The sequence below is a fragment of the Fundulus heteroclitus genome, chromosome 6, assembly GCF_011125445.2.
Source record: "Fundulus heteroclitus isolate FHET01 chromosome 6, MU-UCD_Fhet_4.1, whole genome shotgun sequence".
NCBI classification, from domain to species: domain Eukaryota; kingdom Metazoa; phylum Chordata; class Actinopteri; order Cyprinodontiformes; family Fundulidae; genus Fundulus; species Fundulus heteroclitus.
This window is the reverse complement of record NC_046366.1, coordinates 28,563,252-28,583,361: the sequence shown is the minus strand read 5'-3', so window position 1 is coordinate 28,583,361 and position 20,110 is coordinate 28,563,252. Positions and strand designations below refer to the sequence as shown.

The window sequence follows — 20,110 nt, the reverse complement described above, 5'->3', positions numbered from 1 at the left end:
ATGCTGCATTTTAATTTCGTTTTCTAGATCTTCTCAAGTGGGTAGAAGTATTCATTTCCTATCTTAGTATTTATCACAAGAAGTTTAAATACACTCATTTGTTTCCCCTTCAGGTCACCATTGTCATCAAGTACTTCTTCCAGTTTGGGTTCTTCCCCTTCAACCAGAACAAGATAGGCAGGAATAAACCATTTCACCCTCCCAACATCATTGGTGTAGAGAAAAAAGATGGATACGTCCACTATGACCTGGTCCAGCTGCTGGCTCTGTTCTTCCACAGGTCTATCCTGAAGGTACAACAACAGCAAATGTATATATGCCAACCCCCAAATCAGTTGCTAGTTAAAAAAAGAAGGACTGGGAAAAATAAAGACCTACAGTAATGGCCAAAGATCTGGGCAGTGACACAAATGTTGAAGAATAAAAACCTACTATTCTGCTTATAACACAAGGTTGTTGTCCAAAAGTCCCTGTTTTGTCCATGCTAATGGATTCGAGCAAGCTCTGCACTGGTGGCAACACTGTTCTGTTGCGCACTCCTCAGACTGTCCTGTCACCCGTTAGTCACTGTTGGACATCCTAAAGCCTTCTTCTCTGTCACACAGATAAGATTTAAACCAGCCTATTGCTTTTCCCTTAATCCCTACAGTATGATTAAGTCTTTGTAGGAGAATATTGTGATCAACTGTATCGAATGCAGCACTGAGATCTAACAGGACAAGTACAGACACAAGTCCATTATCTGAAGCCATGAGAATATCATTAGTGACCTTCACCAGAGCTGTTTAAGTGCTATGATGAGCTCTGAAGCCTGACTGAAACTCTTCAAGTAGGTCATTACTTTGTAAATGTTCACATAGATGATTAGCAACTACTTTCTCAGGAATTTTAGAAAAGAAAAGAAGATTAGATATAGGTCTGTAATTTATTAACTCATCTTGATTAAGAGAAGGTTTCTTAACTAAAGGTTTAATAAAAGCTACTTTAAAAGCCTGTTGTGCATATCCATTTACCAAAGATAGATTAATCATGTTTAAAGTGGGGGCATTGTTCAAAGGGAATACCTCCTTAAATAACTTGGTTGGGTTTGGGTCTAACATACAAGTAGAGGTTTAGATCAAGTTACATTTTTTAGAAAGTCTAAAAGCTCTGCGCCTAAACGGTTCAAACACAGATCAGGTTTTAAAGATTCCTCCTATGCTGCCTCACTTACTGAGGACGAGGTAATCGTGTTTGGGAGGATGCCAATGATTTTATTTGTAATACAATCGATTTTTATTTATGACATAAAGTCATTACTGCTGAGAGCTAAGGGAATGGATGGATCAACAGAGCTATGACTCTGGATAAGTTTGGCAACTGTACTAAAGAGAAATCTTGGATTATTTTTATCTATTAATAATGAAAGATTTGCTGTTCTTACTCTTTTCATACAACAGTATACTGTTTTTCTCAGATTAGACTGGATTCATCTAGATGTGTAGAGCGTCATTTTCTCTCCAATGTCTTAACGTTGTGCTTCAAAGACGCAACTCTGAATTAAACCAGGGAGCTTCCTGTGAAAAATCACCTTCTTTTTCAAAGTATCTACGTTGTCTAATGCAAAACACAATGAGGACGTAACACCATCAACAAAACGATCAATTTGCAGAGGTAAAAAAATAACATTGCTGCCTTTTGCTAGGCATTTCTGTGATACAGTTCAAATTAAAAGGGGGACAGAGTCTTTAAAGTTTGATACAGCATTATCTGATAAAGATAAAGATGGCTGTATGTTTCTTTGGAGATAACAACTGCAAACACCAGAAGACAATAGAGTGACTTCATCTGGACTCGTTCACGTATGTTCGGAATAAAAGATGATAAATATGATAAATTATTATATTATTTAGCAATTTTGTGCCCGGGGCAAAATTAAAGTGCCACTTTGAACCAAGTAGAACTGCAAAGTTTGCAAACTCTCACAGTTTATGGGTTAAATTTAAATACTGTAGACCTGTAGTCCTTTAGTCTAAAGAATACTTAACACCAGCTGTAGGCAGCATTATTATGTGTAAAAATTGCTAATTTGGTGTGCTGTTACATTGAATGTTATTTTTGTATGCTGTAGCTCTCCTTGTCTTCATTTAGTGGTTCTCCTCCTCAGTGTCACGGTCTGTGGGACGAGGACGACCCCAAAGAGAGGAAAGAGGCTGCTCGTCAGAGCCGGAGTCAGAGCGAATCTGAGAACGAGATGAGGGACAAAGAGGAGAGCGAGAAGGAGTCCGAGCCGGCCTCATCGCTGATCAACGAGAGGAGAGGCTCCAATCACACCTTGAGGTCCATGACCTTTGGGACCTCCATTGATTCGGGACAGGTCCAGGTGCATTACCCACAGCCTCAGACATACCAGAGGCGAAAAAGCTCCAGTGGAGGCTCACATGTTTCCTATCGATCTCGGATTTCTTCTGCAAGATCTAAGAGAGGTGACTTGTGTTGTCTTTTTTATGCCACTTTATTATAGATTGATTGTCATTAAAAGTCAGTCAAGGAACAACTCAAGTTAATGCTGAGGGATGTTAGAAAATCATGGAAACATGACGCTATTGTCAAAAAAGAATACTTAACACCAGCTGTAGTCACTAAACAGCAACAAACCAACAAGAAACCAAAGATATAATGCTGATTGGGGTTGTAGGATGAAATAAAACCTCCAAATCATGAGCAAAGTCAGCAAGCTTAAAGCCAAATGAAGTCAAATATTGACACGTTTTCACTTTGCACAAGAACAGAAATGTTACTCCCTTTGCTTTCCGGATGTTTTTGACTGTTTTCAGCACCGTGCTAGTGATTCCCAGGGTGCATCTGTGTCTCAGTGTCTCCTCACGGATCATTAACCTCTCAAAATGTAAATTGCTTCCACAGGAAGTACGGGTTCCCGCAACAGCAGCCGCAAGGACGGCAGTCAGGCCAGCGTCCAACAGAAGACCCGCAAACAGATGATCATCGAGAAGCTGAGGGAGCAGCTCCTCAAAGCGAAAGCTTTCGTCATAAAGCGGTACCACGAAGCTGCCCGGCCTCACGGAGACTGACATGAGAGCACGGATTAGAATATTCTCATTGAATGGGCTAATAGACGTATTCTGTCCTGCTAAAACCTTTCACGGGTCTAAATTTAGATCTTTAATTACAGCGTTCCCGTCAGGCCGCTCAGTGTCGTTTTTTTGTAAAGTGCTACAGCAGCCGATCAACACTTGTTATTCTGCTAAATGTAATCATGACGGCGTGAGTGGTTTCTGAGACCTTATGCCTAGAACAGTGAGTTAACCCCAATTTGTCCTGCTGTGCTTCTCTCACTAACAATGTTTTCTTCGCTTATTTAAATTTTTTTAATCAAAAAACGGGCCACAGTTCTCAACCTAGACACTCAGAGAAATACAGGAATTTGACAAAGGAGCTTTAAAGCTCTCAGACCTGATAACTACTAGTGTCGCGTACTAATGACATCTGTTGTGCCCCCTGCAGGTTTTTGGAGCTCTACCTCCCCATGAAGCAGTTCTTCTACAACCTGATCCACCCGGAGTACAGCGCTGTCACAGACGTCTACGTGCTGATGTTCCTCGCCGACACCGTCGACTTCATCATCATTGTGTTCGGATTCTGGGCGTTTGGAGTACGTTTTTTTAATTTAAACCTCTGGGGTGCTTTTATTTTCTCCTCTACCTGGTTGCTACTGTGCTTTTGTCGTTTTAAATAAAGTTGTCAATACACTGCAAAAACAGAACTAAAAATAAGTTAAAAGTTTCTTGAAACAAGTGTATTTGTACTTTATTTGAGCAGGTAAATAAGATAATCCGCCAATGGAATAAGATTTTTGCACTTAAAATAGGAACAACTCATCTCCATCAACTTATTTTAAGTGCATTATATGTAATTATCTTATTTTAGGGGTAAAATTACTATTTCCATTGGCAGATAAACTTATTTACCTGCTCAAATCAAGGACAAATACACTAATTTCAAGAAAATTGTACTTATTTCTAGTTCTGTTTTTGCAGTGTATACATTATATTTATTCAGAGATTTCTAATCCATTAACATTTGCCCTAAAATACATTAAAACCACTGTGAGAGAGGGACCATGTTTCCATGTTTCACAGCATTTTATATATTTGTTTGTTCCAGAAATAGAAATCGGAATATTTTGGGTGAATCAGGTGTGGAAAAAGCTGCAACAAAATTATTAACGTATTGCCCAAACTTTTTTTTGTAAAATTTGTCGATTTGCAACAGAAAAATAATATACATCTTCACCATGTGAAATGCAAAAACACATGAAATTCTGAATGGCTTTCAGCACAAGAGAATGCAAAAACTAACCCTACAAAAGTCATTTGCAATGATGGGGTGTTTAAAAAAAAAAAGGCAATTAAATGCGTGTCAACAGAATAAAAAAAGACTAAACTAATAAGATTGCTCTGTTTAGTTTAAAATTGTTTATTTTTATATTAAAAAAAATATCATGAAATATACACTTGGTAAAATGACCAAACAAATATTTTACTCCAATATCAAATATATGTAAACTGAACTATCCAGACTTCTCTACACCTGAGTGTAAATTATTATTTACTTGCACTAAAAACTCATAAAATATCCAACTTTTAACATTTATTCAGTGGCATAAATTAGCTCCTTTAAAAACAAAGTCAGCTGCACCACAATTGTGGCACACCTTACAACTTCTTAAAGAAATGTAATTGAGACTTGTTTTTAATTTAGACTTCACTTTTTTGTAGTTGATACGGAGGTCAATGCTTCTAATCGACACCCCTGGTTAATAGCACTGAAATTAAGCCTTAATATTTGTTGCATAAACCACCTATGCATTTAAATTCTTTCATTATTTAATATACATCAGATTGTATTAATTAATTGTTAGTAGTTAATTAATACCACCCCTAACAAGGTCCAGGGACCTTGGAGGGCCAAACCTTGAACCGAATCCAAGAAATATGGCACACGCTGCCCAAAGTAACCTTCAAAGTTCTCCTTTTCTCCCCTTTTAGAAACACTCGACTGCGGACATTACTTCGTCTCTGTCGGAGGATCAGGTCCCCGGACCTTTCCTGGTCATGGTTCTGATCCAGTTCGGCACCATGGTGGTGGACCGGGCCCTCTACCTCAGAAAGACCGTCATGGGGAAGGTCATCTTCCAGGTCATCCTGGTCTTTGGGATCCACTTCTGGATGTTCTTCATCCTGCCGGGCATCACAGAGAAGTAAGAGCGTAATCTTTCTTCCAATGAAAGTTTTTAAACCCCTTGAATTATTTTACGTTTGGCCCTGCTACAACAACCAACTTCAATATATTGATTTTATCTGATTGATCGACAGAAAGACGGACATAACATTTGAGCCTATGTGGATACTGAAAGATATTCAAAGAAATCCACAATAAATTCAAACATATTGTCATATAGTTTTTTTTTTTATTAAAGTCTTGTTTTACAATCATTTGATTCTGGAATAAGATCAGTTGAAATAAATTATTGAAAGACAAAAATAAATCAGAACTGTATGCATATATATGTATGTATGTATGTATGTATGTAGATAGATAGATAGATAGATAGATAGATAGATAGATAGATAGATAGATAGATAGATAGATAGATAGATAGATCTATTGACCTTTTTACCTCTGTGTTCCTGCTGTGTTTCTCCTGTAGGCGTTTCAGTGAGAACACGGTCGCCCAGATGTGGTATTTTGTCAAGTGCATCTACTTTGGGCTGTCAGCCTATCAGATCCGCTGCGGGTATCCCACACGCGTTCTGGGCAACTTCCTCACCAAGAGCTACAATTATGTCAACCTCTTCCTGTTTCAAGGGTGAGTTCACACCAGATGTGTTTCCCTTGTGACAACCAGGTTCAAAGGCACACGTAGGGGTGGGCTTTAGCTGCTGAACCAGAACCCAGGTAGTTTACATGAGGATCCTACGTCTCCTATGATAAGTAACGGTGTCACTGGCTATGAGATCATCACCATGCCATCACTGTGCTTGACAATTTGTGCAGTGTTGTTATTTTTAAAAGCCTCACCTGGACTCCAGATGTTGTTTTTGCCCTTGTGGCTGAGACCAGGAGTATTTATCTTCTTGCCTGGGACTCAGTGGGATGTTTGTTTGCTTTTGTTGCTGTGGAATCGACTGCCAGTGCCTCTGATTTGCTGTAATATACTAAAAGCACATTACTCTAGTAATTCTCTAATTGTGTTGTAATTTTTTACTATGAATATGCCCCAAGTTAGAATAATGACAATTTGTCCTAATAAGTCGTTTTTTGGGAGCAACTTTGTTCAATAAACCAGTATTGAATGGTACGATCACTCTACCATGACACAGCCGCCACCATGCTTGACAGATTGTACAGTTTAAAGTTGCAACCCTCACCTGCACTCCTCTAAGCAATAATCTTTCTCTTGTGGCCAAAGTGCTCAATCTTTTCTGGCACGAGTGACCCTTTCATTAAACATTAATTTGAAGGGATAGAGAGAAAAGATGAAGACATGCAGCAAATGGGCCCGGGTCCGAGGACCCAGGACAGCCACGTCGAGGACTGTAGCCTTGCAGTGGTACAACCGCTCTACCAGCGGAGCCACCCAGAGCCCTGGAAGTGTTCTCTAACCCTAAAATTATCATTTTAGAGGCAACATTGGTAGCTAAAATAAAACGTTTTTTCTTTTAAACGTGGGAATAGCCCTAACCCTCTGCCGTCTGGTCTGATCGTTGCCAGCAGCGCTGGAAAACACTTGTTACTCAGGCTGCTTGGGGCTGGATCCAAGAGTAATAAATTAGATAGATTTTAAAAGACTGACATTATCTAGGAGCTGAGTCTGAAATGTTATTTATGGATGATTGATTGGTTGCTGGTCTTCTTGAGTCCACCTCCAGCCCCTGATGAAAGCAGTTCTTTCCTCTAGCCCAGCTCATAGTTGGAGCTGAGATAGAAACGGTTCATCAGCGTCAGAACCAAAGCCTTTGGCCGCGTGAACATTTTAGCTCTAGAACCGGGTTGGTGGAAAAATAACCCTCTATTCTATGTAAAGTAGGGCTGGACGATAATTCAATAATAAATATATCTATCGATAGAAAAAAAAGGTAAATAAAAAGTTCAATAGAAGAACAGTTTTATTTCCTTTTGCATTCATGCAAGTTAATATTACAGTCATGACATCCTTCCAACCAATCACTAAACAGACCAGGAACGCACCGTCACCAAGCCCCACCCCCTTCAGAGAGTTCAGAGAGCACATGTTCTTTCTCTTTTTTTAAATATTTGTAGTTTTTGTTAAAAGTTGGTTGAATAAAGGGTTGAGTTTGAATTCAGTGTTTGTGTGTTCTGTATCTAAATATTGGTCACTAAGCAACAGCATAAATGTCCAGGCACTGAGCTATATAATACACTGGAGTGCTGATTTTGCCGAAAAACTGAAGTCACTGGCCGCCATCTTGCTACTCCCTACTCTCACAGAATCCCACAGGATTTGGTTGCAACAACAAGCAGTTTTCTGGCTGTGTGAAAACGTTTCATAGGTAATTCTACAGTCAGTGGATGTACTAATACTATCAACTATTAGGAAATTAGATGCTGAAATATTTTACATGTTATTCATATTAAATATATATATATATATATATATATATATATATATAGTATCTATATAGTATATCTATATATATATATATATGTATATGTATATGTGTATATGTATCTATGTATATATATGTGTATATGTATCTATGTATATATGTATATATATATATGTAAATATATGTTTTTGTATATTGTTATTTATATATTTATAAATGTCATATATATATTTTTAAATAAATAAAATGCTAAATATTTTCAGCACATGACTTTCTCAGTACTTGATAGTTTTAGAACATAACATAAAAGTATATGGCATTTGACATTTTAAAAGTTTTAAGCCCCCCTGAACATGAAAAAATCCTCGTTATTCGATGCTGTAGCGCACATATTCCCTAGTTACTGTGGGAAAATAGGGAGTACCAATATGGCGGCTGGTGGCTTCAAAGCGACTCGTTCTAACAGCCGGCGATTAGCACTCCAGTGTATAATAGAGATCAGTGTGTCCAGGGCTGCACTTAAAATGCATGTTTTGAATTTGTTGATAATTATCGATATTGATCAATATGATTTCTATTTTATTGATATGCGTTTTTACTATATTGTCCAGCCCTATTGAAAAGGCTTTCATCCAACATGATTGTACACACCCAATGCAAACACACACCTAGAACCTTATCAAGCTGCAGGTGAAACTGGATTATGTAACTGCGAAGCATCCTCTGAGTAAGTTGACTACTGGAGGGTCGAGCAGCCGACTGAAAACTGTATCACTCCCCTCATGAAGTTCTTCTTTATGCCTTCCGGTGCTCGTCCAGTATCCAGCCACTCCTTATAAAGTAGTTTGATGACATCTTCATCCCGGGGGTGCATGAGGACTGAATTACATGCAAATTGTAGCTTTCCTTCTTAGTTTTAACTTTTTTTGGGGATCATTTGTTAATAACTGAAAGGGTCGTCATTTTTATAAGCCCCGAAGACATTGATGTTAAGCCGAATTTAACAGCCTTCTCCTGTTCCCTGTAAAATAGACAAATTCCTGAGCAAAGTTTTTCTTTTTTCTTTTTCAGTTTCCGCTTGGTACCGTTTCTGACGGAGCTGCGAGCAGTAATGGACTGGGTTTGGACCGACACCTCCTTGTCCTTGTCCAGCTGGATCTGCGTGGAGGACATATATGCTCACATTTTCATCCTCAAATGTTGGAGAGAATCTGAGAAGGTGTGGCTATTCCTATCACTTTTGCACAGTTCTAACAGTTCTTCCTTCCACTCAACTTTCCAAGCAGTTTCTGTCATGCAAGAATTTCTTTTCTGAAATATGTGAATATATAAATTTTTGACAGTTATATCTCTGTTCTCTGATTATTTTACTGATGTAGTTTTAACAAAGAGAATGCATAAAACATAAAAAAAAAAAAATATATCCCTCTGCAGAGATACCCTCAGCCGCGTGGCCAGAAGAAAAAGAAGGTGGTGAAATACGGGATGGGAGGAATGATTGTGGTTCTGCTCATCTGTATCGTCTGGTTCCCGCTTCTCTTTATGTCGCTGGTTAAATCTGTGGCTGGGGTCGTCAACGCTCCCCTGGACGTATCGGTTAAAATCACCCTGGCTGGCTTTCAGGTAGAGATTTATTTTTTTCTATCAAATCACATGCTGCAAATGGCTCCACTGAGATAAAAAAAAAAACACCCACAATATGATCCTTTGCCCAGCAGACAGCTACCTGCTCAAACTTATCACATCTGCAGTCAGAGCAATAGTTAAAAAGTTTAAAAACGACTAGAACTAAGACAAACAAAGCCTGGCAAGGACCCAAGTTTATCCTGCCATCAACAACAGTGAAAAGGATGTTATTGGAGCTTTAAAAAAAATGACTTTTATTACCTACGATCCCAAATTTAAACGCGTGGGGACTGGCTAAATGTTCAGTGAGACTTCACCTGAAACCAAATGCTTTGGTTAAAGATGCTAATATTAAGCTTTTTTTCAGGCACCAAATGACTCAGTGGTAGACTTGTGCACCAAATGTTCACACTGAGTCTGGTTCTGCTGGAGGTTTTCATTCCTGTTAAAGGGGAGTTTTCCTCTCCACTGTCTCTTCATGCATGCTCAGTATGAGGGATTGCTGCAAAGCCATCAACAATGCAGACGCCTGCCCACTGTGGCTCTACGCTCTTTCAGGGGGAGTGAATGCAGCTTATCAAAAACATCTTGATGCAATCTTCTTGTGGTTCCTTAGATAGAAACTTTTAACCAGTCCTTCTGGATGATTTAATAAAATTTACTTCGTAAACTGCCTTGAGATGACATGTGTTGTGAATTGGTGCTATATGAATGAAATTAATTTAAATAAATATTGGCAGCAAGGTGTTTTTAAGTATAGCAGAGTATCTGTGATACTGTGGACCTGTTTCTGATGAACTCCTTGAAATTAAAATAAAACTGGTTTCCTCTGCAAGAAAAAATAAAATAAAAAGCATAATTAAATCCAAAAATGTACCAAATCAGAAAAAAGAAAAGGTTCACAAGACACAAAATCAACCTTCTTCCATTGCAGTCCCAGTGCAGATTATGCAGAGAACAGAAGTCAAAGATCCCTCTCTTTGTATGGTTTAAAATTACCCAGCAGACCATGCACTGCCAAAAAGAGCATACACAAAGTATTACCAGCTAGGCCTTTTACACATGTTTACCTGTGTTGTCCTTGGGATGTGACCAGAGGCCCAGATTCTTCCAAAGCTGGCATTGCATAAACATCAGAGATGGATTTAACATTGTAATTATCTTTTCACAGCCCATCTTCACCATGAGTGCTCAACAACAACAACTCCACATTGTGGAAGACAAACAATTTGAGTACTTTAAGAAAGCATTTATAACCACCGACGAGTCCAAAACAAACGTAAGAATATAAACCAACAATATAAAACGTTGTTTATTGTGTTTAACGCTGCCTTACTGATCCACCCATGACTCTTTCTATAATAACTGATTCATGCGTATGCTTAAACTTGCTCTGCGAGTTGAAACTGCTTTCGTTTTCCTGCTGCGGTCAGATGGCCTTGCAGTGGCTGGAGACCTACTTTGCAGAGGACCTGATCATCGCGGAGCTGAAAGGCAGCTCTAACTCTCTGTGGACCATCAGCCCGCCCAGCAGACTCAACCTGATAGAGATGTTGGGATCCAATGACAAAGTTTTCCCAATCACCGTCTCCTGGTCTGTGCAAAGGTACTGACTGACAACTGCTACCAGATACAAGCAAGCTGCATACTTTGCTGCGCATTACTTTTAAATTGCCCTATTTTTTTGTTGTATATTGCTTTCAGATTCAATCTTAATTTTTTTTTTTAAAGTGGTCAAAATCAATTTTAATTGCCAAGTTACTTCATACAACAAGGAATTTGGACTTTGGTTCCACTCAATCCAGACAATTTAATTTTAAAATCTAAAAAAGGTAAAGAGAAATATTTTTCTTGTAAAGATTGAATACATTTTAACAAAAGAAAGCCATTGGATGTTTGTATTTTGGGTGTATTTTTGCGTGCTTTTTCACATACTCTGTTCAGTGCGCAAACCGCGATATTCCTGATTCATAGATCAGATTCAACATCGCATACAATGTATAGTCGATAAGATTTTTTTGTTCTGAAAATGATTAAAAGTGGGCTGAAATTTGTGAAAGATCAAGCAAAGTCCTGTTGGATGAAGGTACAGGTTGTTACAGCTATTCAAAGCAGTTAATGGAAGTTACCACACCCTATCACCGGTTAGACGCCTTGGTGGACCCCTGGCCATTTTCCCCAGAAGCTATCACACTTAATAATAACATTTATTTTGGAAGGAACAACTCTCAGAACTGAAAACTATACTTTAACCCTTTTATTCTAAACAAGCCAGAGAAAGGTTTACTGATCAGCGCTGAGGCTCTTGACAGGTATCGATACGGGAAAAAGGAATTAGGAAGAATGATACATTAGCTTTTTATAGATCCACAGGGACACACCCCTCACATGTTGTCAGTAGAAAATGTGTTACCGCTCGGTTGTTATCTGGTAGATTGTGTAATTGCATGGTGTCCAAGACTGTTTAAGTGTGCATGCTGCTCCGCAATAACTGACCGTTCCATCTAGCCATTCCACTGTATATGTATGTAAGTCACATCTGTGACGTACCTAGGCTACGTTCACACTGCAGCCTGAAGTGACCCAATTCCGATTTTTTTTGCCCATATGCGACCTGTATCTGATCTTTTTATGACAGTCTGAATGACACAGATCTGATTTTTTCAAATGCGACCCAGGCCACTTGGATATGTGGTCCTGAATCCGATACGTATCTGATCTTTTCAAATGCGACCTGTGTCTGTACGGCCGGGTCGCATTTATCCGACCTGTACGTCACAGATACTCGACAATCGTCACTATTCTGCGTCCTGCTATGCAGAAGCGGGAAGAAAGACGACACCCATAGCGCACTACAATGAGGAGAGCAGTCAATGGAGAAAAAGCTCCGGTTAGAAAATAAATTAATGACCGCAAAATGCGCGCCAGCATTATAATCCTTGTTTACTTCTGCAAACACTGAGCACGCTTTGCTACGTGTGACGTCATCGCGTCCTCCAGTGCGCATGCGGGACATTTAGGTTGAACACATTCAGTTCACACAGGAGATCACATACAAGTCGCATATATTTGGAAAAAAAAATCTGATTTCACAAAAAAAATCGGAATTGAGCGTTAAGACCTGCAGTGTGAACGTAGCCCTTGTGTCTGTATGAATCATCCGCTATTTTTCCAATAATTCCTTGCTGAAGCTGAAGCTTCCATTTGGACAACAAAACTAAACATACAGTCAAAGCTACAGTAGACTAATTTAGATAAAAGCAGCCCAATCAAAACCCAGACCTAAATCTAGTTGAGAACTGAAGACTTGAAACTTACTGTTCTCAGACGCTCTGTGTCCAAACTTATGGGCTCGACACACAGGAGGCGACGTCGCAAAAACAATCCATGTTTTGTGAAATTTTAAGTTTGTACACGTAGATGTGCACACACAGGCTTATGACGCGACACAAGAAAGCAGAAAAATGCTCTACCTTCGTCACTGACGTTGCAACCAACCAGCGCGGGTTTCATTGACTAACCAATGAGAGGAGAGTATGCTACACAATGCAGTCTGTACCACTTTCAACATGGAGGGAAACATAATTTTAGCTGTATCCGGCTTTCCTTTACAACACTTCACATAGTGATTATCGATAGACACATAAAATGGCAGCCTTGAGGTCCGCCATCAAGTGATGATGTTCTCCATGCTGTTTCCTTGTCTGTAATACAGGATGAACCCAAGGTTGTTGTGTTTGCTTTTGTAGAGTAGATTTAACAGCAAGATTTTAGTCAATTCCAGCTAAATATTTAACTCTTCATCCTTGATGCCTTGTCTGTCACGGACTGCTTTGAAAATGTCAAAAGACGGCCACCTGTCACTGTCGTTAGCTGCTCCCCATGTGTCGAGCTCATTCAGATTTTAGCCGTTTTGCAAAGATTTGCCAGAAAGATTTCAGTCTCTAGAATATGCAAACATGATGGAGGCATAATCGCATAAGACATGCAGCAGTAATTGCAGCAAAGTTGGTTCCAAAAAGCATTTACTCAGGGTATAATGTACGTACATTTTCATTTTAAGAGCAGCATTTTGTATATTTACTTACATTTTAATGATTTTTGTCAACCCTTGGTCTTGACATCTAACACACATCCTGTTTACCTCCTGCCTGCTTGCAGGAGATCCCTGAGACAATCTAAAGCAAATCTTCCATTTTTGTTTATGCTGTCTTTACATGACTTATATCTTCCCTTCTACTTTATTTTTCATGCATTTGGCATCTTTTTGTTACTTTTTCTGAGACCTTAATGCTCTTACTTTACTTCCCTGTTGCCAGAAACCTCAGTCTTGGTGCCAAAGCTGAAACGGCATCTGGGAAAAATGTGATGTCTCTGGGAAACGACACAAGGCGGGATCTCATTATGCTTCTAAATGGGACAGCGAGTGACTTTAAAGTGTAAGTAAATCTCATTCCTTGCAGGTTACGTCCCTTTTTCTGCTGCCGATGCAAAAACCCTCAAGTCCAGTGTGTTACTCCGTATATTCAGTGGCTTTTTTTTTTTACAAACTTTAAGACAGAATCAAGATAGTTAAACACAAATAACAGTATAGAGAATAACTCCAACATGGCTAATGGGTTTTCCTTCTCTGCAGGACCATCCCAAAGTTCATACCTCGCTACATTCGAGCCCCCAGTGACTCGGATGCCACGCCCGTCGAGCAGCTCGGTCAGCAAATTTTCAACACTCAGTTGTTCTTACTTTATTAGGTTACGACCAAAGAGTCATAATCATGAAAAGATCTCCACATAATTAACCTAATCGCCCTTTCCATTAATTATGAAACTGTCAGTGATTTTTTTCAAGCCAGTTTCAATGGATGGCTTCCTGATTGTACGTTTCTCATACTAACAGGTGATGACAACATGTTTGATATTTCCCTCACCTTGAAGCGAGCTGACAATTCCTCTGGACAGATCCAGGAATGGTGGATCGTGAACCAGCTTCAGGCCGGACTCATAGACACCACCACGGCAAAACATGAAGTCGGTCTGCAGATCTATGTCTTCAGTGACCAAGTCAGCCCACCCAGTCTGGGCTTTCTGGCCGGATACGGGTATGTGACGACAAACAAAGTTGTTCCTAACTCAACTGATGTTTAAAATGCATCGATATAAGTGAGTGCGATAGAGTTACAGCATAAATAGTTTAAGAAACACTTTAAATCTGGGAAATTTCCTTTACCATCAACATGATGAATAAAAACTGAGATTGTTGGGATTTTATGTGACAGACCAACAGGAAGTGGAGAGTTTGACTCAATTAAATTTTATTTATATAGCGCCAATTCATGAAGCATGTCACCTCAAGGCACTTTACAAAGTCAAATTCAATCAGATTATACAGATTGGCTCAGATTATACAGATTGGTCAAAAAAATCCTATCTAAGGAATCCCAGAGTTACAGAGTAGAAAGTAAAGGAAGCATTGTTTTCAGATGCTTTAGAAACAAAAATATGACAATTGTTGCATGTGTTTGTTTTCTGAGCCCTTTTTCTCTAAAACAACCAACTGCCAAGTGCTGTATGTGTGGTGGGGAAATGACACCAACACCACCCAGAGAATGGCATCCTTGCTGTGAAACATGGTGGTGGCAGCATGATGCTGTGGGGAGTTGAAAGGAAGATGGACGGAGCTACATGCAGAACAATCCTGGAGGAAGACCTTTTAGGGGCTTCATAAAATAGGGGAGCAGGGGGTGGGATATAAACTACGAAGGTAAAATTGTTCGACTATCTGGAAAGTTGTTTGATCTATTTTTAAAGGCGGGCATCAGCAGACACTTCAATCTTCTGGACAACTGAGACCTCACGGTCTATCTGTCTTTATTGGGTTGTTCCATACCTTAAAGGCAAGAAAGAAGGCACTGTGATAGCATGGTGAGAACAGAGAACATTGTTTTTTATGGGTGGGTAGAAATACACACTTTCACCAAGCTCATCCACTCCTGCAAAGCTGGATCTTTGGGAAAAATAAAATAAGCTCACCTCACCTTTTGGCACATTCCTGTTAGCAAACTTTGTTAACAAAAACTCTGCTGTTCATTAATGCTCCGGCCCTGTCCACATGAAGACGGGTTTGGCTGTATACAAACCTTTAAGTCGGAGAGGGGATCCCCTCCAGACAATGCGGCCGCGAAGCAGGCAACATTTGAAACCTGCTCCCAGACTGGAAAAGTTTGAAGCCTGGCAGCTTGTGCATGCGAGCCAACCTTGACCTCGCCTACCCCTTCACACGTATATGCTAACACAAAGAGCAACGTTGGACTTATGAGTTACGGTTGTGTTTCAGACACTACTCATTTTATTGTGGATTATACACCAACACATTTTGCTCCTCTGCTGCGTCCAAAATGTTCTAATAATAGCTTTTAGCTCCTATTCCTTGACCTTTCATGAACTCAACAGTAAGAACTCTATTGTGGGGAGGAAAGAAGCTTCTGACGGCTGTGAAGATTTCAGATATCCTTCAACTCTGCAGTTCTTCCACTGCAGAGGGCGTGCTGTCTTCCTTTTTCGTTAATCTTTGTGAGGTAGGATGGGCTTATACGTCATGTCACGCAAAGGATTGTGGGATTCCTTATGCACTGCAAAAACGGATCTAAAAATAAGTAAAATGTTCTTAAAATTTGTGTTTTTGTCCTAGATTTGAGCAGGTAAATAAGATTATCTGCCAATGGAATGAGTATTTTGGCCCCTAAAATAAGATAATTAGACATCCTGCACTTGAAATAAGATGATGGAGATGAAATGTTCCTATTTTATGTGGAAAAATCTTATTCTATTGGCAGATCATCTTATTTACCTGCTCAAATCAAGGAAAAATACACAAATTTTAAGAATATATTACTTATTTTTAGTTCTGTTTTTGCAGTGTGGCTCCTTAGCACCAGTAAGAGACATTGGGAGGTTCCTGTGCAAAAGGAACTAAGGAAGCATACAGGCTCCTTTTCCCACCTAATTCCTCACTAACAGCACTTTTCAGACAGCATTTATCGTTTTGAATGCTGACGCGCTTCCACTTTGAATATAGAGTCCATACCAATTAGACCTTTTCGGATGCAGCCGTTGTTTTTGCCCTGCTCTTCTTCCTTCTTTAATTCTGTGGCAGTATTACAGCGCCACTCGCTGGTGTGCCGTGGAGATATTACAGAGCCTGTTAAGGCTCCTTTGTCTTGGTGCAGTTTCATCTTTACTCTCAAACTTTTCGGTGAGGCTACATGTGGATGTAACCTCCACATGTGGCTGTGCATGTGTTGTTGTATTTTGTTTAATTGAAAATATGCAGTTCCTATATTGTCCACGAGGGGCGCTGTGTTTTAATTAGCAGAATAAGCTTCAGGTGTGGAAAAATTTAAATAATTTCCCAATTTTTATCTGTTTGATGTATTTTGTCATGCAGAACAGTGTTTTTAAGTTCCAAAAAATGTGAATAAATGTTTTTTAACATTGTATAATCACTGTGATCAGTTCTTATGCATAATGCACTTAAGTAAATGTTTAACTGAGTAAAAGTATTGTTGAAATTGCACATACTTTTCTTAAAAACGCTGAGGTTATTCATAATATATTGTGTAAAAGTGAAATTAATTTAATAGAAAAAATCAACAACAAGTCCACATTTATTAGTTCTATTTAATCTTGCAGTGAGTTTACTCATGTGGCCCTCTTGAGATCAGATTAAGCTGTATGCGGCCCCTCAACCAAAATGAGTTTGACACCCCTGGTTTAGAGTGTCTCAGGCGTTACTATAACGAAGATATGCTATTTGGTGAAATTCAAACACGCCTGCTTGATTTCTCTAACTAACCAATATTGGAAATGTCTGTCTCCTCATGCTCCTCTAGAATTATGGGCCTGTACGCCTCCGTTGTTCTGGTCATCGGCAAGTTTGTGCGCGAGTTCTTCAGCGGCATCTCCCACACCATCATGTTCGAGGAGCTGCCCAACGTGGACCGCATCCTCAAGCTGTGCACCGACATCTTCCTGGTCCGAGAGACGGGCGAGCTGGACCTGGAGGAGGACATGTACGCCAAGCTCATCTTCCTCTACCGCTCGCCGGAGACAATGATCAAGTGGACCCGGGAGAAAACTCAATGAGAGGGGAGATTAACGAATGAAGATGGCTCAGAGCTGTTCAGGGGGAACTGTGTGATCACTGCTTGTGCACAAAAAGCAGCTGAGGGCCTAGTGTGAGTCCAGACGGCAGTGGGTCCACACAGAAACCCCCATTTTCAAAACTGGTACTTTTTACATGTTAGGGATGAAGAGCTGCAACATTGACCGCCTCCTTTTCCGAACGTGGAGGACAAATTTGTTGCTGCAAAAGTTGTTACTACTGCTCAGTAGGTCGTAAGGTGTAAGACGTGGCTGCAGCATTACTGTTTTAAGGGCTTTCCACTGACAAGCATGTGCACAGTGATGACCAAACGAGCACAATCTGAGACTCTCTCCACCTGGAACCTTTGGATCGGGGAGGAATGTGCAACGTTGAGCTCCCGCCTCTGCAAGGCTTTCAAGGATGGGAGCACACACACACACACACAAAAAAAAAAAAAAAGCCATTTGTGACCAAAAACATTACATTTCTTTTCGAGAGAGGCTCTCTGAAATCAAAAGATTTAAACTACTCTGAGACTTTCCTGCCTTATGTTGTTTGTATGAGAAGAACTGAAACTGTTCCGAATCACACATCTTTCTCAGGAAGACCTGTTTTCACAGATACTCGTCGTACGCGTCGTATATGTAGGCTTTAACGGATCTAAAAGAATGTGAGATTGTAGAAAAGGTGAAAACTATTTAAATGGCATGAAATATAATTAGACGGACTGAAGTCAAGTTTGTTTACTGCACACAGGGAAGGGGGGGGGGAGGGTTCTTCGTAAAGAATGACATTATTGCCAATCAACCACATCCACTCAATCTGAATCGTCATGACTCTTCCTCTCTATCACCCACGGGCCTCGCTGTCTTTAACACTCATAAAACACACAGAAAGCTGTGAGGGCCACAGCCATGCATCCAGAAGCAGAAATGCTTCCTCATAAAAATAAAAAATTAAAAAAAAAGGGCTGAGACACGAGCCCTTTGGTCCAAACTATGCATTAAATAACATTTTAGCATGAGAGAAAAACCTAACTATTGCCATGACTAATTTTCAAAACATGTACATACAGGGGGTCATGCTGTTGAAAGGGACAGGTCGCTGAGGAATGAAATGTGAAATTGTAGCTGTATATTAAGACGATGTGACAAGATGTGCAAATAAAGATGTCTTAAAAAGGTTTTCGTGCTGTTGTTTGGACGAGGAGATAAAGGGCGGGATCCTGTGCATTGGACCAGAATGAAGTAGGCTCTCTCCACCTTCTTCAACTGGTGTGAAGGGTTTGTGCTGCAGACATTTTTATTTGTGCAAGTATCCTTGTAAAGATAATAAATTTGCAGAAGTTATCAGGGGTCAACCATTCCCCTCCCCCTACATTACCCAAAAATCAAACTTAATTGGTGTGAATCAATTTTGCTACAGTTCTGAGCTGGGTTGTGATGCTAGTTTGTGTTTCTGCCTCTGGCACTTCAACAATTTAAAAGGTTTTAGAGCTCAGCACTTTGTCATGTACAAACTAGCACCATTAAACTGTGCTCTATTCTAAGGTAACAAATGACTTACACTGTGTATTTCGGGGCAAACTGGACATTTCCTGGGAAAAGTAGTCACAGCATTTTCCCTCAAGGTGAGTGCTGAGCGACTGCCGAGTGAGAACATGCAGGCAGCAGAGGCGCTGTTCAGATGTTTGTTCAGACCCAGTTTTATAATATAGCCAAAAACCAATGTCGTTTAAACTTGACAAGCCTCCCTTTCGGCTTCGCTTTATAGGTAAGTATATTCTCATCCTCAAAACTGAAGGGGTTTTGCACTCCGAGTCTATGGTTTATAGGAAGGAGATATACAGCAAAGATGAGCAAGAAAGCTGCAACTCTTAACTGCTCTATCGTACCCTCTTGTAGGGAAGTATCCAAACGAACAGCACAGATTTTTATTTCAATAGCTGAAGATATTGTCGCATAATGTGCTCAAACAGAGTTTACAATTCCCTTATAATCAAAATTGTATACAGGTGTCCTATATCTTTATTTTCCTGTAAAATTATGAAAAACGTGCAGCGAGTGAGTCTTTATGCCTTTTTGTTCAAGACAACTTCAGCTGTCAGCGTCAGACATTTATTCAGTATTACTCTGGGTTTCTGTGCAAAAACAGTTTAAAGGGCAAAGCTACAAACATTTGGCAAATCTTGGTTGACTTGATGGTACTTAGGAGAGTTAAAGGTGACTGCAATTATAAGCTAGTCTACATGGACCGCTGTGCAAAATTTCCATATCGTTTTCATATGATAAAAGCATCACATCAACAGAAAACAGATGCTGGACAACGGGATGATGCATTTGCTTTATTTTAAATGATGTGTATTATGAAGTTTTTTTTTTTACAGACAAAATGTAGTTCAGGAAGTCGATGTGCTGAACTGTGAACATGAATTAATTCATATTAACCCGGGTGAACTGAAATTGGAGCTATCCTAGTTATGGATGAACTGATGGGGACTTAGTGATGTCGTCTGTTTGTGATGCTCAGAGGGTTTTATCAAACTCAAACCACTTCTTGAACAAAAAAAAGTAAAAGGAAATTAGTTAAAGAACTAATGTGCTACTGTTACCTATCAGCAATTTGCATTTTTAAGCTTTTTTCCACAATTAAAACCAGCCATCAAGTATTGGTTGATCAAAGTAAATGATACTGAATTACAGTTTTGACTG

At 39.7% G+C, this 20,110-nt stretch overlaps 1 protein-coding gene across 6 annotated transcripts in view; it reads left to right on the top strand.

The window, feature by feature from the left end:
• Window positions 1-18,582, top strand: part of LOC105932247 (piezo-type mechanosensitive ion channel component 2) — a 148,437-nt gene extending 129,855 nt beyond the window's left edge. For 3 of the 6 annotated variants that reach the window (XM_021320871.2, XM_021320874.2, XM_021320868.2), the window contains 14 exons: window positions 114-293; window positions 2,147-2,465; window positions 2,905-3,037; window positions 3,505-3,652; window positions 5,049-5,260; window positions 5,711-5,869; window positions 8,703-8,850; window positions 9,066-9,254; window positions 10,429-10,536; window positions 10,691-10,863; window positions 13,577-13,696; window positions 13,894-13,967; window positions 14,154-14,355; window positions 17,146-18,582. In XM_021320871.2, coding sequence (XP_021176546.2) covers window positions 114-293; window positions 2,147-2,465; window positions 2,905-3,037; window positions 3,505-3,652; window positions 5,049-5,260; window positions 5,711-5,869; window positions 8,703-8,850; window positions 9,066-9,254; window positions 10,429-10,536; window positions 10,691-10,863; window positions 13,577-13,696; window positions 13,894-13,967; window positions 14,154-14,355; window positions 17,146-17,398 — 2,418 coding nt within the window. In that variant the 3' untranslated portion in view covers window positions 17,399-18,582. The remainder of the gene's footprint in view (window positions 1-113; window positions 294-2,146; window positions 2,466-2,904; window positions 3,038-3,504; window positions 3,653-5,048; window positions 5,261-5,710; window positions 5,870-8,702; window positions 8,851-9,065; window positions 9,255-10,428; window positions 10,537-10,690; window positions 10,864-13,576; window positions 13,697-13,893; window positions 13,968-14,153; window positions 14,356-17,145) is intronic. The other 3 variants (XM_021320870.2, XM_021320873.2, XM_021320869.2) reach the window with 1 other exon arrangement.
• The last annotated feature ends 1,528 nt before the right edge of the window (window positions 18,583-20,110 follow it).